This window comes from Pogona vitticeps, chromosome 5, assembly GCF_051106095.1.
Source record: "Pogona vitticeps strain Pit_001003342236 chromosome 5, PviZW2.1, whole genome shotgun sequence".
Lineage (NCBI taxonomy): Eukaryota > Metazoa > Chordata > Lepidosauria > Squamata > Agamidae > Pogona > Pogona vitticeps.
Window position 1 is genome coordinate 47,780,824 of NC_135787.1, and position 26,677 is coordinate 47,807,500.

A 26,677-nucleotide genomic window follows, 5' to 3' on the forward strand; every position below is an offset into this window, starting at 1 on the left:
GCCGTCACACTTTCCTAACATCAAGGTCTTTTCCAAGGAGTCTTCCCTTCTCATGAGATGGCCAAAGTACTAGAGCCTCAGCTTTAGGATCTGTCCTTCCAGTGAGCACTCAGGGTTGATTTCCTTTAGAATTGATAGGTTTGTTCTCCTTGCAGTCCAGGGGACTCTCAAGAACCTCCTCCAACACCACAATGCCTAGAACAGATCAATTCCTCTTTGGACTGGCTGAGGGCAGTGAGGTCCTCTTCAAGTTTTCTGTTAAAGTTTTATACTTACATTAACTCAAAAATTCACCCAGGCATGCTGTGTCTCCCTCTGCCTTGTCATGTTTTCATTCCAATCCTGTAGGTGCTCAACCAACTCCTTTGGCTGTTAAAAGGAATGATAAGCATGTGTATTCAAAGCTGGGGTTATAGCTCTGAACTAGCACCTTTCTCATTTCTGAAACCATGTGTGTATGCATGCATGCATGCATACAGCGTAAAGGGTGATGGCTGTACAGAGAACCTGTCTAATGCATCTCTTTTAAAAGTCCATGCAACAACAAAGCAGCAAATTGTTTCATTTTGCACAGCTGCACAAAAGACAATTTCACAAAGGAACAAATTCTCTCCAAGTACTATTTTTTAAGAAACAAAAATATCCTTTTTAGTGCAAGATGACATGAATGTGTAATTTCCCATTTCTCATGCAAGGATAGACTAGGGCAAAATTTATATCCCTATTTTGGACTCAGGCAGTTAAATTTGCAACATATGTGTCTGTAAACCTGAGAATATGTGCATTGTTATCATCCAAGGAATCTTGTTAGGCTTAAATCAAATAAATAAACAATCCTGTGCTGGTCTGTAGGCTCTGACTAGTAACTGCTTCTGGGGAAAGGAAAAAAATTATATTTGTATCCTTGTCCATAAATAACTCCCACTAATGGATAGACAAGTCATACACTAGAAGGGATTTGGAAAGTGTTAGAGTGTTTAGTTGTTTCAGATGCCACTGCCAGAATATTGACTGTGCTGGTCCAGATGGAACATGTAGCTCTGGTTCTTTTCCCCTCCCTTGACCAACCCATTGTTTCTGAACCATGTTGAGAGAGCTACTTTGTGGCATATCTCTATATGGCTTTGGGTTTAAGGACTGCTGTCTCTCCAGTATTCCATCTAACAAACTCTGGACAACATTACTCCATGTTTTTGCAGCCTGCTGAAGTTCTACTGAAATGCCTTCTCAGTTCTAGTACTTTTAATCTGGAACATCAGGCAAAAGCAAAAGAAAAATTTAAAAGGACTAATACAGCTACCTTTTCTGAAAATTAATCTGGAATGTTCTTTTCTACGGAAGCTCACCTCACTCTATTATTGCTTTGCTTTCCCCACATTATAAAAACATGGCTTGTACAGAGCGTCTCACGAAATTGTGTAATTTGCTGATTATTAAGTGTGTGTTGTGTAATTTGCTGATTATTAAGTGTATGTGCTGTCTTGTGCTAGTGTTGTTGTTTGTTGCATTTCTTTAAAACTCCCCTTGGATTCTTTTTGTAAGAAAATGCAACATATAAATATTTCACTAAATGATGCATATTTGGAAAAACTGCTTGAATACATTGATCATAAATCCACTGGGAGAATCTCTTAAGCATTCACTAGTGAATTGAACATACTGTAAATTGTAGAACTGGATTGCATCAATGATCAGAACTTAGATAAATACCTACAAGCTTTAATATTATCTTTAATTCTTTTTAATGCTATAATAATTTATGGTTCTTAGCATTTAATGCTGTTGCTTATAAGTACTGTGTAAGCTGCCTTGGGTCTTTTTCAGGATCCTCTTTAAATATTTTGAATCGGTAAAATAAAAATAGATAAATACTGTAATGATTTACAGGAGTCAAGTTATCATCACCAAAATCCTATTTTTGTACGAACTTTTATCTGTTTACTTTAATCTATAAAGAATGAATTTGCTGACACATTAATTTGTTTAGTGAATTTGTATTTTCACAGAGGAATCACTTATTAATCTTTCAGGGCAGGATCTAGAATTCTGCTTAATTCTGCTGCTTCCGCCAGTGGAATCAAGAAGGAGAAATTCTCTTCCCTCCAGAAGTCACCTATCCATCTGAAAAACATATTTTTGGGGGGCAGGGAAATCCTTCAGGGCAGGTTTTTTTGTGCCACAGGAAGGGGAGATGCAGAAAGTCTTGGTTAAACTGGAGGAGACATAGAAGTACATTGTTGGATCCTGGCTTCAATATGTGGTTGAATATATTTCATATTAGACGTGCTTTCCCCATTTCTATTCAAATTAATTGTTTGATTGTTTCAGGTTATCACAATTGGTAAACATGTAAAGGGATACCACTATATCATTGCAAATTTGGTAAGTTAATTTTATACTTAAATAACTATTTTGTGGGGGAGGGGAAGTGTTATGATCTAGTAAAACATGGAAATTTTCTGTTTAGAAAACATGTCAGAGAGCCATTCAAGGATATGTGGAGCTTGTATCCCGCAATCATGCCTCATATGACACCATCAGCCCCTTTGTTCTGATACATGAACTTTTCCCCTTTGTTTTTCACATTTACTTCCTAACCCTTTCTCCTACATCCTCTTGTGTCCTACTTACCATAATTGTGTCTAGCCTTTATCCTTGACATGTTTGGTGATGAACATGAAGAGAAGGAGTATAGGAATATCCCTGCTAGCCATCCCCTTGATCTTACATACCTCTCTGCCCCTCAGCATAACATCTGTACATTTATTGGAATCTCTGCAAAGAGATGCCTATACCTGTAGTCATACTGTGGTAGGAAATGGTAATATTGGAATTAGCTATTTATTCAGGTATCCTGGTTGTATCATCTGCCTTCATACTTGGGCACCTATTTGCATGCATTCCGCTCAAGGCATGGAAGTTTGGAGGACATTACCAATTCTATAGAGTAAATAGGGATTAACTAATGCCTTTAACAAAATGGATTAACAACTCATATTTCACTTCTCCATCCATCTCAGTTACTTAATTTCTAAATGTCAAATTAGATAAGATAACTACAAAGCAATTTCCCCTCCAGGGTTGTAATTTGTTCAGAACTGAGCAATCAGATTAGCAAGTGAAGCCCATGTTTGCCTTCCAATGACCAATCCCCAAAAAGCAAGCTAATTTTCAAAATGAGGAAAGCTCAGCCGAAGATAAACAGACATAATTTACCTCTAAAGGTAACTTATTTTTCAATTATGTCCTAACAGTGTCATATAATCTAATCCTAACATTCACATTTGCTCTCTTTCTGTAGATTCCATGTGGCTTCTTCTTCTTCTTTTGCAGTTTGATATATCTATTACTTCTACCCTTTTCCACCCTTTGACTGCCTTCTCCATGACTACTTCACAAACACACACATTGCTCATAGGCTGTAATTGTAAAGAGACAGATTTGGAGGAGAATTACCACTCTTTTGCACCCCCTTGTAGAAGGGATACAGGGCATGTGGCCCTTCATGTGTTGTTGGACAGCAATTCCCATCATCCTTCGCCATTGAATGTGCTGGCTGGGGCTGCTTGGAATTAGGCTATGAGACATATTGCTTGCTCTGTAATAGTAAGTGTTATGTCATGGGGAAAAAAGATTAATTGTGGTTAGTTTAAACTATGATCCATTTTAAGAAACCAAGATGAGAGAGTGGTTTCTGACCATTTCTTGAGTTATCATAGTTTTCACTATTCATAGTTTGTCTTTTCAGATGTGATGAGCAACTTTTAATATCCATGGATGATGGCTTTTTTTTAGCTTTTCTAAGTCTTCTTTTTAAAGTTTTAAATATTTTTATTACTTAATGGATTTTTTTATTATTGTCTTAATTCAATTGCTTTTTAGTCCATAATTTATTGTGTTTTTTTGTTTTACTTGGTCCAACATCATGAGCTGCCTTTGGTCCCCTTACTAGAAGAAAGGCAGCCTACAAATGATATAAAAAAATAGATAAACTGTGGTAAAGCAAAAAGTAGATGTTTCCAGTTACCTCCTAGTTGCTGTATTGGAGAGCAAAGGTGTGCACCTTAATGCAAATTTGTTAATACTCTCAATCCTGATTTACCTTTATGTCTGCAATAGTCCAGATGCTTTATAGATATTTAACACAACAGAATTATGCAAAATGGACCAGATATCTGAAGATAATACTACTGATTTCAGCGACCAAGATCCAAAGGTCATATACATATGAGGAGACCTTAGGCCGTTCTTCCCACTGACCTTCTCCCCGGCCCAACAAGAGATTCAGTCCACATTTGTTTAAGCACATACACATAACTGGTAGACAATATATTATTTTTGCATTCACTTCTGCTCCAGAAAAAAGTTGGAGCAAAAAATATTGTTTTATACTTTAAAAGGCAAATGTGTGTGTTAACTCAGCTTATTTCTCTGTGTGGTCTTACTAACCTGTAACTGAAAAGTTGGTCAACTTGTTGGCTGACCTCCGTTTCCCATGCCTAGGGATTTAATGATGGAGACTTATCAAAAATACAGTTTGGAGGTGCCAATGTATCAGGATTTCAGATAGTGGACTATGATGATCCCCTGGTATCAAAATTTATACAGCGCTGGTCAACACTGGAGGAAAAAGAATATCCAGGAGCGCACACTAGTACAATCAAGGTACATTGTTCTTCTTACACACTTGGAAAACTGTACACTGGAGAATGGATGCAGTTCTGCTTTGTGTTATTGTTATAAATTCTAGTGGAGGAGACGTATTAATTTATTTTGCCAAAAAAAAAAAATCCATAGTCCTATGGCACTCTGAAGACTTAATGCTATTGCAGCATGTGTTTTCACAAATGAGCATTCCTCCTTCATCAGATATATAAAGTGTTATCCTCACCTGATGTATTTAAAGGGCAACAGTAGTTCCACCATATTTCTGTTCGAGTAGAAACGTTCACAGATAAAAATGGTGGAAAGAAAACTACCTAAATGAAGAATTGTGGAGACTGGATCTTGGGCGCATCATGACAACTTTGATTAGAGTTGCCGCATCCACAAAGTAGTCATTAGGATTTGGTAGGAGAAGAACGGGAAGAGAGAGAAAAAAGTTAATCACTGGCAATTGAATAATGGTCCTAAGAGTAATTTGCAAGTTATTTGGAGCAGAGGAGGTTAGGATGTGAAGTGACATGTATGTAACTAAAAATAGAGAATGTAGCAATAAAAGTCAACGCTGTGACAAGGATTTAGTGATTTAAAGGGGAAAGGGAGAAGAGAATGACCTGTGATATTAATTAGCTGTGGTAATAAAATCTTACTTAGGCTGCTTTTAAAGATGCTGTTTTGTGCAGTATCGTATGACATTTGTTCAAGAAAGAAATAATTTGCATAATACTATTTGCCAAGGGTATGATAATGTCTATCATATTATAGAAATAATATGGTAATATGTCAAATTACTGTTACTGGCCAAAATCCTGTTGCACAGCTCCATGTGTGCAATGATGATGATATCAGCAGCAGTGGCAAATAACTGCTGATTAAAGGTTGCCTTTAGCAATTTCAGGATGCACACAACATTGTTACGTTGTGTACACATTACATCTATCCCGGAATTGTCTCTAATCAGTAGTGAATTGTCACTGATGATGATATCATCATCATTGCACACTTGGAGCTACATGGATTTCCACTATTGTACGGTAAAATTGTTGTATTACCATATTCTGATAGCATAAGTGTAGTTTGGTTACAATTTTATGTGTACAGTATTTAAAATATTTATTCTTTTCACTTCACCTCTGTTTTGATGAAGGCATTTGTAACATAGCCTAACAATAGTAAATGTCCATAGCAATTTGAAGTGCATGAGCAGAGTTTGAAAACAATTGTGTTGTAGTGAATGTGTTACTTGTGTTTTCTAGTTTATTTCATTCTTCTGGCTATCTGAAGGTGACATTTATTCAAAGTACTATGTAAGGCAACATTTACTTTGTCAGTGTCACGCCTTGTTCAATCAAAAACAAAATACCAGAAACAAATATATATACTAAAGAACTGCTTGTGAAATAGTTCAAGTGTGTGAGAGAGGGCAAGACCAAGCGCTGTTCCTTCTTAGTTCTTCCTTCCATGAGCTTAACTTTCTCTCCTGGTAGCCCAGGTGTAAAGATGCCAAAATAGAGCAACTGTTGTGCTCATTCTGGGGTGAGGAGGAAGTGGCTGCTCGGAATCACAGCAAAACGTTAGATTAAGTGTTTGCACTGGAAATAGTTTGCTCTTCGTACTGCAGGCCCCAAGCATTCCTTCTTACCCCCTATAAAGTATCTGAAGATGAAGAGAAAAGTACGAGGGTGAAGTAGGTAGGTTGGGTGTGGTGAAGATAGGAAGCTGGAGGAGGTGTGGTTTTTTTTCTGTGTCTTCTCAGATGAGGTACATAAGAGAAAGGAAAGTTGGGTCCCTAGATGAAGTGGATTTCAATTCCAACAGCATTTCACCTGTTTGTTTGTTTCCCTCCTTTCTTCAGGAATATGTTCTCTTTATTTTGTATTGGGAAAAATGGAACATAAAGGAGAAATAGTAAAGTATTATGGGAGTTGTAGTTCAAAAGGTACAGAGAGTTAAAGATTCTCTACCCCATCTAGATGTTCCTGAGTGGTAAGAGGATACGGAGAACTCTCTTTCTTCCTAAGCCAGTGATGATGTTCATGGTTTACATAAGGGACTGTTCCTCCCATTTCCACATCAGCTGTAGCTCCTTCCATCTTTTCATCTTAGAATAGACTGTTATCCATTTGTTTCTCTTTGGGATTTTGGAGAAACTGCAGGGAGGCATTTCACGCTCATCTAGAAAAGGAAAGGGTTTGCATATGAAATGATTTGGAGAGGGAGGCTGACAAACTGCAGGGAAGCTTCTTACATTCCCCCACACATGATTCTTCTTTTGTTTTGTTTTTTCATTTGCAAGTGACCTTTCAAAGTTGCCAACTTTCCTAGTGGCGTTCCAGTGGCTTTAGCTGTTTGTCATCCACAGTTACTGCTGCCTCTGCCACTGCTACTGTGCTCTGACTGCCACCAGTCTTTCTCCCTGTAGTGCAATGTCTATTTGCCTTGCTTATGCACAGCAAGAATTTCAGAAGGTTGGTCCGTGTATAAGAAAACATAATACTTATCATGTAAAAGGATTATCTAAGCATGCAAAGGGAACCAGTATGGTATAGTGGATAGAGTGATGAAGTAGAATTCAGAACACCTGGGGCCAAATGCCAACTTGGCCACGAAAACCCACTGAATAGTGACACCAGTAGAACTACTTTTTAATTATCTTGCATATCTTAAACACCCTGTTAATATCTCCATAGTTCAGATGTGACCTGATTGGCACATGACTCATAGGGGCAACCAAAGGAGCATTATAGCCCCGTCTGGTCCATCATCACTTTAACCATGTGAAAAACAACAGGTATAACACAGAGAAACTCCTGTGTATGCAGAGGCTCGCCATGCTCTTCTCAACCCTGATTCTTCAGGGTACTGGTGGTGGATGGCAATTCATATTTGAGAATAACACAATTCTCAGCTGATTTGTATTTTTTTTTTCCTTCCTGGTTGTAAACATGTTTACTGAGAACTCATCTCCCTGGCTTAAAAGAACTCTTTCTGTTAAGTTCTGTTTCTACCTTTGTCATATGAAGAGCAAATTCTTTTTAGTGTATGTGTGAAAGGAATTTAGTATAACGTTATTCACTGCAGGGCAGATAGTTTATTGCACCCAAGTTTGGTCCTCCAATAAAAGTGAATCAGGAATAAATTGTTTCTAAAGAAAGGAGAGGGGAAAAAAGAGGCCACATCTCCTTCCTCCAACTAATCTATCCTCCTCCTAAAACTCTGAATCATACCATTAACTCTGGCCTATATATACAAAAGCTTAATTCTGTGTCTCTGCATAACTATGTGGGTGTACGCCTATGAGTACCATAGATTTTGCTATCTCTTAGCTTGCAAGAACGTTTCTCCTTTATATGCCATTTTTTCCCAATACAAAATAAAGAGAACACATTCCTGAAGAAAGGAGGGAAAGAAACAAACAGGTGAAATGCGGAGAGATACCCAAATAAACGTCCACAACGTCTTTGAAGAATTTAAGAGTTATTTTGTACTAGCTCACATGGAGAACCTTTGCAGGTAGCGGAAGCTCTCCTTTCCAGACTCTTTGCTTTTCACCTGATTGAAGAGACAAGGGGAAAAGTATGCTTCCCTACTAGCCTTTCTAGGTAGCCCCTTTATGGAATATCAGAGTGGGGTGGCAGAGGTGCAAGATATCTTAGTTGGAGAGATGAATTAAACTGCCTTTTAGTTCTGCTTTCCCAGGGCATTGAATTCTACACAGATGACTGTCAGATAACAAATTCAATCTGGGCAATAAAATCTTGTGATATCCTGGGGAATTGGCAAAGGAAGAACAACCTTAGGTTAATTCTAGTCTTGGGATATACATATTAAATTTAAGCCTTTGTTCTTGTTTAGCAGTTAGTGTATACAATGTATACTGTACGTTGATTGTCACTGAGATGTGGAGTGCCCCCCCAGACATTGGGATGGGGAGTCCCCCCACTCAGTGCACAAGCCACCCACTCTGAATTTTAAATGTAGAAGAAGGTGTTGTAATACACTACACATTTTCTAAAGGTCATGGTCATGAAGCATACTTTAAAAAAACTCACTGCTTTGTAATTAATATTAGCTAGGAGTACGGTTCATAAACCATTTTATATTTGCCTCAGGACTGCAGTTATTTCAGGCTGCATATAAATGATTACAGTAGCAGCAGGAAAAATTGCCTATCTCAGCGGTGTTCTCTAGCATAATTTAGTTAGTGACTAGTCTCTGAGCAAGCATTGCTAAATCATTCCAACAGGAAATTAAATTTGGAGAATTTTGATCTATACTCCCTATATGATCAATGAATACTTGATCAAGAGAGAAGGGCAGATGGTGGCAGTAAATGTGTCTGAGCACTTTGATCCATTTGCATTATAGTATGAGCTTTTAATGCTTCTCTGGAAAGTAAAGGAAATCGCTTGGAATGAAGAGTATATCATTATGTGTGGTAATTGCTGAGATATTCCTGGTCAAGCTGGGGGAAGTGCCATACAAGTGAGATGAACCATGAGCATTACTGTTTGGGGTTGCTATTCAGTATAGTTATAGCTGAACAGAAGTTTTTCTATTGGATAGTCAATTAGGGGCAGAGGCTTTGGTTCTTGTAGAAATTTTAAACAATAAAAACAAAAGTCTTGTGTATGCATGCACATGCATGTACTTTTTGCATTGTTTCAGTAGAATCCATTGGCAGATCCAGTGGTCAACTTCCCTTCCCAATAGTTTGCCTCCATATCCAGTAACACTTCTGGCATTTTTACCACATACTCTTGTCACATCTTCCAAAAACCTGCTCCAGATTTCTAGATAATATTTTTATGGTAACTAAGGGTCTGCAAGAAGGAAAGAAACTGCCAACTCTGATGGAAGTGATGGTATTCAGAAGAATTATGCCACTGAATCCTTATTACAAAAGAAAATGTGGGCAGAAACATGGCAGCATACTATCACAATAGAATGTTCTCTCTCTGCCTCTTTCAGCATCACCTGGCAACTTTTTCAGTGGGAGTTTTCAGCTGACCGGAGCAAATTTTGGGAATGCATAGGTGCCGACAAGTATATAAAGGGAGGATGGTCTTTCTCCTGTGTTTCATTTATGGAAGTAGTTTTACAGTAGTAGCAGAAACACTCTACTGGACATTGCCCATGGCACCCACATTTATTATTTATTATTTATTATTTATTAGATTTTTGTCCCGCCCTTCTAGACTGCATCTACTCAGGGCAGCTCACATCAAAATTATATATAAAAACAGTTAAAATAATAATTTAAATTGACAATATTAATATTAATCGAGATGGGAAAGTAAGCAAAAGGCCAAGCAGAAAGTAAAAGTCAAGTATTGGAAATATTTGGAAACACAGGTGTCTTTACATAAATGTTCAGGAATACTTGGCCGAAATCCAATGCATAGAAAACATTCCCTTATTTATTAGTAGACAATTCTGCAACTTTCACAATGCTTATTATTACATTGCAATGAAGTGATAGTTTCCCAGAAATATGTGAATATTTAGATTCAATAGAAGGTGTCCACTGAACATAAATATCAGGGCAAACCAGAAGCATGTATGCCACCACAGAGGTGTACTTAATTTACTCACATTTCAGTATGTGCACTAAAATGTGTTAAAGGGAGAGACAGAGGAAAAGAAAGAAAAGAGAAAGGTTTGGAACTGAAGAGTACAAAGAAGGAGAATGAACACTCATCCAAGAGGAGGTCTTTAAATATATTCCTTCTCTAAATTTAGCAAATGGATATATGAAGGATTCTGTTTTAGTATGTCCCTATAAAAATAAACTTCAGAGAACACTCGTGATTCTAAAATTATATCAAAGGAACAACCTGACCTGCTTCCTCTTTATGCTGATGTGCCTGTTGCTTCTTCTAACCCAGTGGTTCTTAACCTTTGTTACTCGGATGCTTTTGAACTAAAACTCCCAGAAACACCAGTCAGGACAGCTGGTGGTGAAGGCTTCTGGGAGCTGCAGTCCAAAACTCCTGAGTAACCCAAGGTTAAGAACCAGTGTTCTAGCCTCTCTTCAGCTGACATTAATGGTGTTTGCATCAAGACCCCAAGGTTGGAATACACGTTTTGCTTTGCCAACAGCTAGTTTTTTAAGATTAAAGTACAGTAGACAGAAACCAGGTATTTAGAGTAACGTAAGTACCTAGTTTCTGTCTACTTTACAGATTAGGAAAATCTAGCTACGGTGATGCCTCGCTAGACAGTTACCCCGCATGTTTTTTCGCCAGACATTGACTTTTTGTGATTGCTATAGCAATTCACAAAACAGTGATTCCTATGGAGGAATTTCACTGGACAATGTTTGGTCCCTGCTTCGCGAACCGATTTTCGTTAGACGACAATTTTGACAGCTCCCTCCGCGCTCGCAAAGCGGGTGTTGTCGGGACCTAAGCTTCGCAAGATAGCTACATAAACAGCTGATTGGTGGTTCGCAAAGCGGCTTTCATATGGCCGATCTTCGCTAGACAACAATTCTTTTCCACTGGAACGCATTAAACAGGTTTCAATACATTCCAATGGGGAAATGCTTTTCGCTAGATGATGATTTCGCTAAACAGCGATTTCACTGGAACTGATTATCATCATCTAGCGAGGCACCACTGTAGTTTCTTCCTGAAAAATTACTACCTGTTTACACTATTTCAGGTGAAGATATAATAGAAATAGCTCATATTTATGCTGCTGCTTTTTTCTTGGGAAGCTGGGAATCACTGCCTGAAATCCTGTTGCACAAGCTGTGTAACTTTTGGAAGCAAATTGCAATTTCTGTTGACATGACCTGTTGCATAATGAGTCACACAACTTGGTGTGGAACAGAAAATGTCTATGAGATTTCTTAACTTACAGCAATTTGCCTCTAAAGGTTATTTCATTTGCATAACAACAGGATTTCAGCCACTGTATAAAAGGCTCTGAAAAGGGTTTTGTGTTAATTGTTAATAATGTATTGTATTCCCATCTGTCTTTCTCCCACAAATTGCTTGTGATAAAAAGCTTGTGAATAAAACAAACCAAATTTAAACATAAAATTGTACAAACACTGTTTAGAATACATCAGTAAAAAGAAGCATAGCACCAACCTGATCAAAGGCCCTTCTTTGGCATCTGAGGTCAGTTGCCAAAGGCCCACATAAATAGAAAGGTCTTTGCCTGCTGAGATGAAGACAACAACCAGCCTAGCTTCCCTCAGTAGGAAATTTAGCATCCCACTGAGCCACTGAAAATAGCAAGGTTTCTGCTCATTTGACTTCTGTTAGTAGTTGTTGACTGGAATCCTATTAGTGACTTATATGTGCTTTAGTAAACTTGTGTAAGTTGCAGCTGTTCAATTGTCAGTCTTTTCATCAGTCAACCCTGGCTATCCTGGCTGTCCTTTTACCTGCAACATCTTCTTTGGGAAGAAACTCCACTATCACTTACTGGAATTGGGTTACAATTAAGAAAGCAGACCTTTAGATAAGTGCAGAGATAGGTGTATAAGTATTTGATATCTTTAGAATTTCAGATTTTTATAATTTAACCTGTATTGACCACTTCTTCCCCACTTACAAATTGCAAGCCCAGTAAGTTTACAACTCTTGTGCCCTGAAAAGCAACACTTCAAAACAGCCATTCTCAACTTCTTCTTCTTCTTCTTCTTCTTCTTCTTCTTCTTCTTCTTCTTCTTCTTCTTCTTCTTCTTCTTCTTCTTCTTCTTCTTCTTCTTCTTCTTCTTCTTCTTCTTCTTCTTCTTCTTCTTCTTCTTTTGGCCATGGCCATAAGCAGAATATGAAAGAAATATAGGCTGATTGTATACGTTGCATAACGAACCTTATAAGGTGGTGTATGAAGAATTTTTTCCAGTCTGTGCCCCCCTTGAAATGTGCCAGGGGCCTCGAGGAAGCCATATGGCCCAGAATGGAGAATGGCTGCTTTAAAATATATACAGTACAATCTTAATTTACTCTCTAATGGAAGCTATGGCTTCTGGTTTGTGAGAGCTGTGCAGGGTTGTTAATGATACAACTTTTTAGGGGCCATTCATTTTTATGGTTACTATAAGTTAGAAGCAATTTGGTAGCACATAACGAAGTGGTGGGTACATTGTTTCATACTGCAGGCTTTTCATCTAGTTGGTGTTTTCTGATGGCATCACAATCACATAGCATCCTGTAATATTTTAGGGGTATCAAATGGATCCTAGAAATACAAAGTAATATAAGTTGACAGACCTTATGTTCTTTTTCTATTGAATGAAACATAAACTAACAGAGATTGTGTTACCTATATTTGTTATGGATCCTACATAAAAGAAAAGTGGGAATTCTCCATTCTGACTTAATAGGCAGCTCATGTTTAGTAGTAGAGCTCAGAGTCCTTTTGTATTTTTGCCTTATAGAAAACTGATTAAGGAGATTGTAATTCAAGGAAGTTCAAGCTATGATAAATTTGCTAGTCTCCAGAGTGCCTTAGGATTCTTTTTGTTCTTTGAAAATATGTTCTTAAATTCCATTGTGACAAATCATAATTACATAAGTTTAAATGCCTAAACAGGAAGCATTTATTTAAGATTATTTTTGTTTGTTAAAGGCTGGGCTTTTCCGTCAATGAACAATAAAAGTTCCATACCATAAAAGTATTTTAATTACACTATGACATTGCCTCTACAATAATACAATGTATATTGTGCAAAAATGGCTCAAATGATGTGGTGTGATTTTAATGTGTGGCTTCCTTTGCGGTAGAAATCATTGGTTACAAACTGATTCTGAAGAATCATACTCCTTAACCTATACTTTTCAAACTATGTTTACGCCCTTACAGTACACATCAGCTCTAACCTATGATGCTGTCAAAGTGATGGATGCCGCTTTCCGCAACTTGCGGAAACAGCGGGTTGAGATTTCAAGAAGAGGAAATGCTGGAGACTGTCTCGCAAATCCTGCAGTGCCCTGGTCTCATGGTGTGGAAATTGAACGGGCACTGAAGCAGGTAGCTTTTCTAGACAAAATGGTGAATATAAAATGGCATGTGCATATCTTGGACTGGTCCTGTGTGCCTAAACTTAAGCAAGCCTCAGGAACAAAGAATGTTTTACACACACACACACACACACACACACACAAACATACACACACACAAACACACAAACAGACACACACACACACACACACACACACACACACACACACACACACTCAGAGAGAGGGAATGAGAGAGAGAGAGAGAGAGAGAGAGAGAGAGAGAGAGAGAGAGAGAGAGAGAGAGAGAGAGATCTTTTGGAGAAAGAAACACTATAACTTCATTGGTTACAGCAGCAGTATTGAATGGGTTTGAACTGGGAATATATCCAGAGGCCCAGCTGGGATTCATCTAGAAATGACAACTTGCTGGAGACTCCAAAGAGTCTTTGGCCTCTGAGCTAGGCTTAATGGTGCGTTCACTCTCAGTTACTTTAAAGAGGTTCCTCAAACACCTCAGCATGCACGAAACCCAGCCCCCCTAAATTTGTGAATAGCAAAGCACAATAGACAAGCATGATCTACTTGTGAAATAGTACATATAAATATATACATGCCATAACAAGATGTGTAATGAGGGTGAGTGGCAGACTGGCAAAGGAAAGAGTGCCCTCCGTCAGCATGCCATCACTAAATGCTGAGCAGGGAGGCCAGACTGAAGCAGGCTTCACTCAGGCACACCTGTCATGGTCACACCCCTCATGCCCTGACAAGGTGGAACTGGTAGGAATCAGCTCACAGCAGTAGGCCTTGCAGCAGGGATTGTTGGCAAGTCTTTAGGTCTGAGTCTCAATTCCAAGTCTGTGGTACCAAGTCCTGAGCCCCAAATCCAAGTCCCTATTTGTAGGTGATCACGGAACAAAGAAAGGCTAATGATGTGGGTGATCACAGAACAATAGGAAGGCAATTAGCCTTAGAGAAAGTACAAAGAGTCAATTAGCAGATGTCCAAGCCAGCACAGCCTCAAGCAACGCCTTGAGAACTAATGGTTGTTGTGGGTTTTTCAGGCTCTTTAGCTGTGTTCTGAAGGTTGTTCTTCCTAACTTTTCGCCAGTCTCTGTGGCCGGCATCTTCAGAGGACAGCACTCTGTGCTCTGGTGTAGTTTGCTTGGGAGTGGAGTATTTATGGCTGTGAGATAGGCTTTTGTCCTATTCAGGAGATGGGTGATTAGTGTGTTTTGTTGTGGGTGTATTGTTGTGATAAGGAGGAGATATTATCTGTCACTGTGATTGATGGGTGTCATTAGCTGGTCTTTTGTTTGTAGTGATCCCCGGTCCTTGTGGCTGGGTAGAGGTCGTTGACCTTTTGCACGCTGTATTTTTCAAAGTTGGAAGCCAAGTTTTGTTGAGTTTCAGACTTTCCTCTTTTTTGTTGAAGTTCTGCTGGTGCTTGTGGATTTCACAATCCAAAAGAGCCTTGAGAACTCTTTTTATTAACTTAGCATGATTATACAGAATGTTGTGAGAATTCAGATAGGATACTAGTTACCTAATCGCCACTGCAATTAGCTGGAGCTAATGCTCTAACTCTAAGCAGAATGAGAGGTTACCCTACCTGCCAGGAGCTGCTGCTCTCTGCCAGGAGTGTTTCCACGCCACTGTAACATATAGCAGCTAACAGCCTTGAGCAGAAACTAGAAAAAAGGGGGGGGGTAGGTTCCAAGTCACGAGTTGAAACCAAGTTGTTTAAAAACAAAAAACACCACCTGCGTCAAGTCTGAGCTGAGTCACCAGTGCAACTTAAGTCAGACTTGACAGCAAGTCCCATGACTCACGTCCCCATCCCTGCCTTGCAACTCAGCACCATGCTGAGATTATGTGGATTACTTGCCACTGAAACCTGACCTCACGGCTCCTTGCCAGTCCCAGGCTGGCCACTCTGGGCACAGTGCTGGAGTCCTAGGTGAGTCTGCGCCAGATATGTTTTAAAAATATAAATGAGAAATCAGTCCGTTGTTTTATCTAACACTTCTAGGAGAGCTTCACAGTGAGACATAAACAAGCACAAGCTTTTCACGTTTAAACTCAGTGGATGTAAATGGAAAATATAAAACACATTTTCTGGATTAATGGTCTTCTCTTTATGACTTTCCCTCTCTTTACGTAGGTTCAGGTGGAAGGGTTAACAGGAAACATAAAGTTTGATCAGAATGGAAAGAGAATTAACTATACAATAAATGTCATGGAGCTCAAAAGTACTGGTCCCAGAAAGGTAATGTTTAATTCTGAGTGTCACTGGATTTCTTCCCACCCACCCACTATGATAAGAATGTATGATACAAATGCAGATGTCTTAAAAGTCAGAAGAAAGGTGTAATACATGGCAGGAGAGCATGTGGCCCTCCCGATGTTATTAGACTCAGTTTTCCATCAGTCCTTGTGAGCCAAGACAGCATTCAGGGCTGATACAAGTAGTCGTTTGTTGATGTGCTGTCAGGTTCCATAGCCCTGGCAGTTAAACGTATGTGTGGATGTTCCTGTGGAGTTGTAAAAATGTTGTTTTTTAAAAAATCATAACAAAGTAATTTATATTATTTTATCCATTTTAGGTTGAGAGAAATAAGATGGAATGGATGAATATAATTGTTATTTTATTGATTGCGAGATCAGCCATGCAACTGGTCATATGACAGGAAGCTTGGCAGAATGACAAATAGAGGGGGGGCTTGTGCAATTACCTTTCTGTTCCATGTTTAGGCAATAGGATGCTAGCCATTAAACAATTGTTTTACATTATTTTACTAATAATTACAGTGCTCCCAGAATTGAAAGGTCTCAATGGTCATTCTGTAAGAGTTTTCTCCTGAAGCCTGCCTATCTATCTATCTATCTATCTATCTATCTATCTATCTATCTATCTATCTATCTATCTATCTATCTATCTATCTATCTATCTATCTATCTATCTATCTATCTATCTATCTATCTATCTATCTATCTATCTATCTATCTATCTATCTATCTATCTATCTATCTATCTATCTATCTATCTATCGTCTGTCTGTCTGTCTGTCTGTCTGTCTGTCTGTCTGTCTACTTAATAAATACAATAAATAAATAAAATAAAAAAATATATATTTATTAGTATCTTTTTTATGCCGTTCTTTTCTCCAAAGAGATCCAGAATGGCAGGACAGTACCCATGATGTAGCTCAGATACATATGTTAGTGGTCTGCCTTCTTTATGCACTCCTCTGCACCCCAAAAAAACCTACTCTGGAGGTCTTTAAAAACCACTGAAATGGGATTTGAAGTACTGTGGAGGGTTGCAGCTTTATGAGGATGAGAAGAAAATCTCAGTTCTGTGGCTTTGGATACCAAATTACACCACTGGATCTTGTCCTAAATATTTGCTGCACATCCAACAGGGTGTAATTTGTTTTGCAAATGTCATTTGTCAAAAATTATTTTTATTAACAGAAAAATTCCTTGGCTTTAATGTGACCTACAACCTTTTTCAGATTGGATACTGGAGTGAAGTGGACAAATTGGTTGTGATTCCTACTGATGGTCTTGCTGGTAATGACTCCTCAGGAATAGAGAATAAGACTATTATTGTCACCACCATTATGGTAATTAAGCACATTTTTTGTGAAATGGATCATCTAAGTTGTAATCTTATCATTCTCTCTCAGTCTATGTTGGATTAATTAATTACTGCATTTTTCTTTGTGAATGTGTGAATATCTGGGAATCAGTTTGTATGGTGCATGAGTAAACTTTTTGGTGTAATTTGACTGTTGTTTCAGCATAGTTATGAGAACTTTGAAATGTCTCCTTGCTGTCATTTTTCTAAATTTGTGGCAGAATTTGTAGTAAGGGAACCATTTTCAAGGAAGTGCTTTTTCTTTTGTAACAAGCTTGTGCTTTCATTTTTGTGCTTAACTTTTGTGCCTAACTTTTGTCTTATACTGGTCATAATGGCAATTGAAGTTGCCACATGAAGAATGAATTAATGGTTTCTCTCTAGTACATTTAAATTCTCACACTAAACACAAGAGTATAAAACTTTCTCTCTCTCTCTACAATAGCAGCAATACAGTAATACCATAGGAATGTCATGATGTTTACCTAGTAAACTAATAATTGTTTGCAGTTGTTCATTTACTGTATAACTACTCTGGATTATATATTAAAGGGAGCAACAGTATATCAGCTGTTTTGATGGTGGTAAGATTTCCTTTTTCAGATCAATAATGATTGTAAACTTTATATGATCAATTGTGAATTTAGTGGAAAATAAGAGATGAATACTATGAAATAGGCAAGGTTACAAACATTCTTTAGAAAGCTGATTGAAGTCTCTTCTTTTACTTACAGTTTATATTGCTGTTAATAAGAATTGTGGACACAAAAATTTGTTTACCTGTAAGGTTTACTATAGTGCTAAAGGAATGTTATTACGATGACTGATAAATAAATAATCCTGAAGAATTATGAAATAAATGCAGGTTTTTCTTGTTTTATTTAATGTGCTTCTAAAACAGTGTGCAAAGAATAGATGACTGACTAGCACAACATCCTTTTAAATTAGCTAAAGCTACATTTTTCTGTACAGGAATCCCCATATGTCATGGCGAAGAAAAATATTGATATGCTTGAAGGAAATGACCGTTATGAGGGCTACTGTGTGGACTTAGCTGCAGAAATTGCCAAACACTGTGGGTTCAAGTATAAACTCACAATTGTTGCTGATGGCAAGTATGGGGCCAGGGATGCAGAAACAAAAATCTGGAATGGAATGGTTGGAGAACTGGTTTATGGGGTAAGCGCCCTTTTTAACCATTGCAAATGCTTGCCATTAACAAAAAACAAAAAACAAAAAGAGCTCAATACATGCAGGAATGCCATCTGTTCTTCACTTGAATGGATGCACAGTTTATATTGGTTGTTGAAGAGAAATCGACTCATTTGTATTTCATCACCCTTCAAATGGAAGGTTCTGAGCTTTCAAATGCCAAAAGAATTCAGGAATTATTGTTGTGTAATAGCAATATTTTGCAAATTTGTGGTGAGGAAGACATACCCTTTGCATGTTACAAGGTGGAGCTGTATGGTTGAATGTGTGTCAGCAAGGAGGCTATTGGGAGCAGTTTGTTCAATATTCCACAATAGGACAGTAGTACTGAAATGATTATTATCTATATTCCTGTTGTTGCATTCTTTAATTGTGGTGCATAAAAGCAATGAAGCTATTCCCTTGTGAAATACTGAATAAGTTATTAGATTGTTTTGCTTCTATTACAGAAAGCCGATATTGCAATTGCTCCACTAACTATAACACTGGTGAGAGAAGAAGTGATTGACTTCTCAAAGCCTTTTATGAGCCTTGGAATATCTATAATGATCAAGAAGCCTCAGAAGTCCAAGCCAGGAGTGTTTTCCTTTCTTGATCCCTTAGCATATGAGATCTGGATGTGCATTGTTTTTGCGTACATTGGGGTCAGTGTTGTTTTATTCCTGGTCAGCAGATTTAGCCCATACGAGTGGCACACTGAGGAGTTTGAAGATGGAAGAGAAACGCAAAGTAACGAATCAACTAATGAATTTGGGATATTTAATAGTCTCTGGTTTTCCTTGGGTGCCTTTATGCAGCAAGGATGCGATATTTCGCCAAGGTTGGTTACGCGCCCATTTCAGCTTTGTGCATTTTTGGTCTCGCTGAGGGCATTCATGGTGCATATATATTCACTCTTAAGAAATGCCAGCTGTTGGTGAGTTTCTCAAAATCATCCATGGCCTTTTCAATGAAAATAACCGCACATGACACAGCCAGTGGACTGTTCTGTTGTCCTCTAGCATCAATCATTTTTTTTTTACCCTGGTGGACTTATATACACCATGCAGAGGCCATAAAAATGCATAAGGTTCCTCATATTTCATGCCTTCTTGGAGGGGTACCGTGTTTTTGCTGCATATTCCCATTCACAGCCAACGGTGCAGTGATTTCACATGTGCTGTAATGGGAAAAAGAGTTGCACACGATTCATGAGTTGTAAGAACAGTATTTTCACCTCCACAAATCACCTTACTTAACATCCTCCATATTGCTTAAACTGCTATTCTCCTTTCAGTAATCTGAATTTATATAGAAAGGTCTTCTGATAACTCAAAGGTCATGTGAACCAGTTGCAACAAACCTGACAAGAGTTTGCATGGAAGATATGTCTACAAAAATTCTCTACCTTGTTTCTTTAAGATTATATAGATGCTGATCTTGGTGGGCTTTATTTTAAAAGTTACCACAAGTATCCTGAAACTATAAGCATAATTTATTATGCAATTTTTTCTTTGTTTCCTTCTGTCAGTGTTAACAACTATTCCATTTTATGCATACAAATAGCTTAAATATCCCAGCTGAAATAGGGGAATTGCATCAATGCTGACATTCATGCAGGGCTGGCTCTGGAGAGAGATAAAGCTGGGATTTTGTCAGGGTCCCAGGACAAGTAGAAGGCTCATTGCATTAACAGTGTTTCTATTCCCACTTTGCACAAATCATTCAGTAAGATCTCACTATGCAGGTCTCACTTCTTCTAATTGGAGGTACCTACTAACACTGCCATGTCAAATACTCCCTAAATCCTAGGGCTGACAATAATTCATTAAAGGAAAAAAACATTTATGAAGGAATGGGTCACAGATACACTGAGTGAACTATATAGATATAGTTCACTCAGTGTATCTAGAGATACAGATTCATAACTAACAAATTAAATAGTCCTAATTGAAAAAGAATGTCGTGAAATATGGCAAAAAAGAGCATTCTTCAGCGTTGTCACTGAGAAGTTATAATTTCTCCTTTGTTAAGTTTTGTTAATAAAATTAATAGTAGAAATTAGAGTATTGGAGATTAGGGAGAGAGTGCATAGCTGAACAGGTGGGTCTCACTTTATTTCAGATAGGTTGCAGATCAACTGTGATCTGAGATGAAGAACAAAACAGAAGGTGATAAGGCAGATAATGGAAATTTGTTTTTATAGCACAAAGAATTGTTGCAACATTCTGTAGGAGGCAGGTGGGGAAGATCTGTCAGTCACACTGAAAAGATTTAGTGCAAAAATTCCATATTGAGCAGCAACAAATATTTTCAGTTTGCATAGTACTTTACTGTGACTATATCACAACAGCTTTCCAAAGTCCATCTGTATTTATTACCCCCATATTGTACTTTTGGAGAGTGTGGGTAAATCTCTGAGCTTATGGCAGAGATGAAATTTGAAGCAGGGGGTTATTCTTCCATGATTCTGTTGCTTAGCAACTGTGATGTTGGCCTGCTTAACAGTTGTTGTTGTTGTTGGTCTGCTTAACAATGACATATTAGTCAAGGCTGAAGATTACAATTTGAGAGAAGTGTAGTAGTATTCATTATTGTCGTGGAAACAAGCATATCATTATTTACTTTTACAAGTATGATAATGAATGTTCTCATTTTGATTGAGAACATCAGAGTTAAAAATCAGATGGGTAATTGTCTGAATGACAAAAAGCAAAATAGACACTCTGGGAGAAGAACCAGACAAACATTGGTGGTTGATAGAGCTTCTTATTTGCATCCTATTACCTTACTGTGATTGTCTGAATGCCACTGAAAACATTTCCTCATGATGTTACTGCGAGTTATAAGAGTAACATTTAGGGCAGCAGCTTCCCTCCTATGGCCTACTCTGATCTGTAGAGGTTTCCTATTGTGTTCTGGAGGTTTGTGGACAAGGCTCTCTCAAGCCCTCTCCAGAGGTATAGATAACTAACTCATGATTGGGTTTGAGGTGCCCTGGCTGTGGAGGCTCTCTTGAATGGAATCTCCATTTTCTCCAATGACCAATCAAAGACAGTTCCACTCAGTGCTTTGATAAGGTGCTCAGAACTGTGGATCACAGAGGCTATCATCCAGCCCACAGAAGTCTCCAAGGGGAAAGGGTTTGGAATCCAGCCTGCCGCCTGACTGTAGTTCCCCACCCACAGTCTGAAATCTATTTGTTATATTTATTTCTTGCTGTTCCTCCAACGAGCTGAAGCTAGTGTATATGGCTCTCCTCTTTTTCACTTTTATCACTGCAACAATCTTGTGAGGCTTAGATAGCATGACTGGCTCAAGGTTTCTCAGTGAACTTCATAGACAAATTAGGATTGAACCCACATCGTGTGTTGCAATTCTGTGCCCACTTAAACTCAGTGGGAAGTTTGACCTGACATGCAGGATACTATTGTTAATATATTGGCGTGTTCAGGTTCCACTTTTCTTAGGGCCATAACTGTTGCTGTAAGAACCCTGCACACTTTAAGGCAGATATAAATAGAAAAATGTTTCTGCATAGAACATCAGTTAACAAGGGAAGATCCTAGATTTATCAAGAGGCCATCTAAGATGAAATAAGAGAAGGCGAGACTTCCAATAAACCTTGGTAACTTAAAACTATTAGTGTAGGCCATGTTATTTGCTTCTGTTCTGAAATTCTCACATTGGCTACAATGATCCTTTTCAAGCTCTGTCCCTACGCTTTTGAGTTGTCTTCCAAATCCACTTTTGGCAGGATGTGTGAACAGCAGCAGTCGCTAATAGACACTTAGCTACAGTTATAGTCAAGTGATTATTAAACCACTTTGCTACTACTGAAATACTGATGGTTACTTGAAAGAGAACTGGACAGATCCATAGTGAATGGGGCTACAAGTGCAGTGCTAGTCAAGATAGAAACATATTCTTTCCCACATCAGAATTGTTATGCCACTGCATATCAGTCTCCAGGGTATAAAAGCAAGAGGTTGCTGTTGCATTTATATCCTGCTTGTGCACCTCCTGTGGGCACTAGTTGGTGATTGTATGAAGAAAATATTGGACTAGAGAGGTCTTTAGTTTGATCTAGCATGGCTTTTCTTATACTTTTTCTCAAGTTTAGATTGTGCCTTATTATTTAAAAAGAAAATAGTGTGTGATCCCTATTTATATGTATGCAGAAAATGGTAGTAACTGTGGGAAAGCTGGACTTAAATACAGGGAATTTATAGTAATTTATATAAAAATAGATTTCATATCCCAAATGTCTCTTGTTCTGCTGTGGTATATGTCTGATCAGTTGATATATGGTATCTGCTGTTAAGTAATGGGATATTCCAAGGAAAAAAGACAGCATAGAAAAGCATGCACTGGAGAACCTGTAGGAATTTATACCCAGAATATTTATTTATTTGTTTGTTTATTTCATTAGCTGTATATACTGCCCCATTAGTGCAATGCATTGTTGTGGGTGGTTTATAGCAAGCAGACAGATAAAAAAATATGTTATAGATTCTTGATTTACTTATTTAGATTTTGGTGATTTAAGTTAGCCTCTGTCTATTTAGTGTCCATTGTAAGAAACATAGTTTCTTTGTACAGCATATTCATGTCTTGTTGAAAATGGAAGAATTTCAAGTTTAGATCGTATGTACGATACTGATCTTGTCTGTTTTTGTTTGTTTGTATATGCATTTAAACTGTCACAAATGGGTTCACTTGAGTTATCATGAAAACCTTACTTTAAATATATATATATATCTGGTAATAATGTGATCTAAGCAGCTTTCTTTTCCAGGATGCTCAGACCTGTGAAAGACTGATGAGCTAGTACCTTAACTCAAGATGGGATCCCTGAATGTTGATTGTGACATCATTGGATCTGAGTAACATTCTTGTAGCAGACTTTAAAAATGTTTAATTTCCCATTTAATTAGCATGCATTGGAATGGAGAGGGGAAAAAAATGAGATAGCATAAAAATTACTTCCCCATGTTACACAATATACATAAACCTCTGGTACCTTGTATTTCTTTGTAAATATTTATTTCATTTTACAAATCCATTTCACACTTGTTATTAGATCCCTGTCTGGGCGCATTGTTGGAGGTGTATGGTGGTTCTTTACCCTGATCATAATCTCATCCTACACGGCTAACTTAGCTGCCTTCCTGACAGTAGAAAGAATGGTGTCTCCCATTGAAAGTGCGGAAGATTTATCTAAACAAACAGAAATTGCTTATGGAACATTAGATAGTGGTTCAACAAAAGAATTCTTTAGGGTGAGTGCATCTAGTTAATTTAATTTGTTTGTTTGTTTGTTTGAAATACCAAGTTAAATGAAGTATAAGATCAGCTGCTGGTGTTGTGGTTTAAATAATTCGTATATTGGTTGAAAATAAAGAGATGGATAAATAAATATATAAGAAGTGAAGATAAAGAGATGGACATCCGAACTGAATGAGAATTAAGCTAAGGTGCTACAAAGGTTTCTTGACATTCCTTTCCACCATGCCATCCTGAAAATACACAATATTCTCTGAGTTTTGTAACCTAAAAAGAGCTGATCCTGGAAATACGGTGGAATCTCCAGGTAGGTCTAGAAAAGAATCCTGCCTGAAAACCTGAAAAAGCTAGTTTTGTCAATGTGAGTTGGCAATACTGAACTACATAGACTAAGGGTCATGTCTTTCTATCTGCCAGTATTGCAGATAACACTGTTCCATTGCCAGTGTTCTATAAGGTTCAGCTACTACCTGTGACAGCTTCTGTATGTTGAATGGTGGAGGGGCATTGCTTTGTCCTTTGCCTCAGACAACAAAATGTCTTGGGCTGGCTTAGCCTCTGCTGTTAGCTTTTGAAACTTATGGAACTGAAATTGAAATAAATAGAAATTAAGAACTGAAATAACTGCAATGGACTAAATGGATATTTTGCAAATAGCAAATTTGGATTTTTGCAATAGTCCACAAATGCCTTGTACCTTGAAAGTGGAAATGCCTTCATTCTACTTTTACCAGTTTTTACTTTAGGAGCTAAGCTTTGCAATTGTGATGCATAATTTCCTTTCATCACAACAAAGTGTACAGTGGACCCTCTACTTACGGAATTAATCCGTATTGGAACGGTGGCTGCAGGTCGAAAAGTCTGTAGGTCGAGTCTCCATTGACCTACAATGCATTGAAAACCGATTAATCCCGTAACCAGTCATTTTTGTTCCATTTTTGTTCAATTTTTGTTTTTTTCTGGTCTGTAAGACGATTCTCCGGCTGCAAGTCAAACCTAAATTTTGTAGCCAGAGAGTCTGTAACTCGAAAAGTCTGTAAGTTGAGCCGTCTGTAAGTCGAGGGTCCGCTGTACTAAGAGACTTTCTGGCCACCATCAAATTGCAACTGCAAATTTACTTCTCTATTGGAAGTTCTGCTGTATCCAATTGCAGAGCAAATTTTAGTACATCTTTGAATTATTTCTGCAAATGACATGCTAATTATAGAACTTCATTTTGAGAATAATAGATCTTCGTAAACCAAAATGGAAAAATTATCTGATGGCCCACTAGATGTGTAGACTGCTAATTAATTTGATAAATTCTTCATAATTGAAAACCTTAATTGAGTGTCTCTAGGAAAGAGCTTTCTTCAGTGAAGGCAGCTTAATGAATATAAATGGAACACACTGTTAAAATCGATTGATTTATGCCTTAGCAACCTGAAAGCTAGGCAACTCTAAAGCATGTGGGGGGATTACTATCCAGAATCTTTATGTAGTGTCAATATGGTGGCTGTAAGTGAAAACAACTAATACCCTGTTACTCCTGAATTAGATGCTGAAGAATATATCCTATTGCCAATTCAATGACTTTTATTTGTTAATCACATGTCAGTGCCTTATTGTAAATACCAGTCCTGAGGTAGTTTTACTTCTTGATGCCATATTCTGGGCCTATTCAAACCTCCAAACTGACTTGCCTCTCCCTCAGAAAAAAATGACAAAGAGAAGCTTTGAACCCCTACCTTGGTAGAAGAGCGTCTTCAAGTTATGGTTTTGGACCGTAACCAGAGGGATGTAGGCATGCTGGGGGGGGGGGGTCTAGGAGTTGTAATCTAAAAGGTAGCTTTTTGCAAGCTGTGTTCAGATCTGTGAAATCCCCTCACTTCAAGCATTAATCAAACCTGATTTTTAAAAAATAGAACATTTCTGTTTTGCATTTGAGAACCGTTGGGTTGTTACAGAAGTAATAAGGTTTATAAAGCTTTAATTTTGCCGATTCGCAACATTTTTTCCTGCAGTGGAATGGGAGAGATGTAATGAGGAGGGTCAGTAGCAGCAATAGGGGCATGAAGCAAAGCTTAGCAGACTAATATGTAATATCTGGATACTGATGATTGTATCCATTGCTAGCACCAGGAATATGAGAAATTCAGGAACCTGGAAAGCTGCCTTACAGTTATTCATATCACTGGTCCATCTAATCCAATATTGTTGGCTCTGACTGGCAACTACTCTGCAACATTTCAGACAGGATTGTTATCTAAATCAGCTGTTCTCAACTTTTTTTTTTTTTTTTTTTTTTTTTTTTTTTTTTTTTTTTTTTTGCTATGGCCATAAACCCAATGTGAAAAAATACAGACTGAATCAGGATTGTATGAGGTGCATAATGAAACTTACAAGGTGGTGTGTGAAGAATTGTTTCCAGTCTGTGGCCCATCTCAAATGTTCCCCCAGAATAGCTGATTCTAGATTATATTCGAGGGAATTAATTAAACTGGGTCCTTCTGCATGCACCACAAATTCTCCTACCATGGAGCTACTATTCCACGCTTCATGTATTTTTTAGTATGTCTCACTTAAACATGAGTGTACATTGCACTTTTCATGGAATTAAGGATGTCCGGTAAAGCTTTGCTGCTATAGCATGTTAATACAGTCTTATAAATGTAATTGAGAATCCAGTGGTGGTGAGAGGTGGATGGCATCAGGAATGGAAAAGCCCCTTTTTTCCTCCTTTTATAGTTCTCCTGGGAGAAATGTTCTATTCTCAACAAACTTACTTCTGCACCCCCTTTTTTACCCCATTCCACATTTTGCTTCTAGCACTAACCATTAAGTCAGTTAGGTCCCGCCCATCAATTAACTGACAGTCAGTTAATTGATGGGCCAGTTTTCACAATTCCTGCATTCTGATCCAGTCCATTTGATGAACAGGAGCAAGTGAACA

General features: G+C 38.0%; 1 protein-coding gene across 6 annotated transcripts in view; it reads left to right on the forward strand.

Annotated features, from left to right (window-relative positions):
• The window catches only part of GRIA2 (glutamate ionotropic receptor AMPA type subunit 2), a 107,166-nt gene that overhangs the window by 72,574 nt on the left and 7,915 nt on the right, over positions 1-26,677 (forward strand). For all 6 annotated transcript variants that reach the window (XR_012087694.2, XM_073001517.2, XM_073001514.2 and 3 more), the window contains 8 exons: positions 2,329-2,382; positions 4,504-4,665; positions 13,486-13,653; positions 15,790-15,894; positions 17,144-17,254; positions 18,241-18,447; positions 18,930-19,300; positions 23,543-23,741. Coding sequence is in view for 5 of the 6 variants with exons in the window: in XM_073001517.2 (XP_072857618.1) it covers positions 2,329-2,382; positions 4,504-4,665; positions 13,486-13,653; positions 15,790-15,894; positions 17,144-17,254; positions 18,241-18,447; positions 18,930-19,300; positions 23,543-23,741 (1,377 nt within the window). In the remaining variant the exon portion in view is untranslated. The remainder of the gene's footprint in view (positions 1-2,328; positions 2,383-4,503; positions 4,666-13,485; positions 13,654-15,789; positions 15,895-17,143; positions 17,255-18,240; positions 18,448-18,929; positions 19,301-23,542; positions 23,742-26,677) is intronic.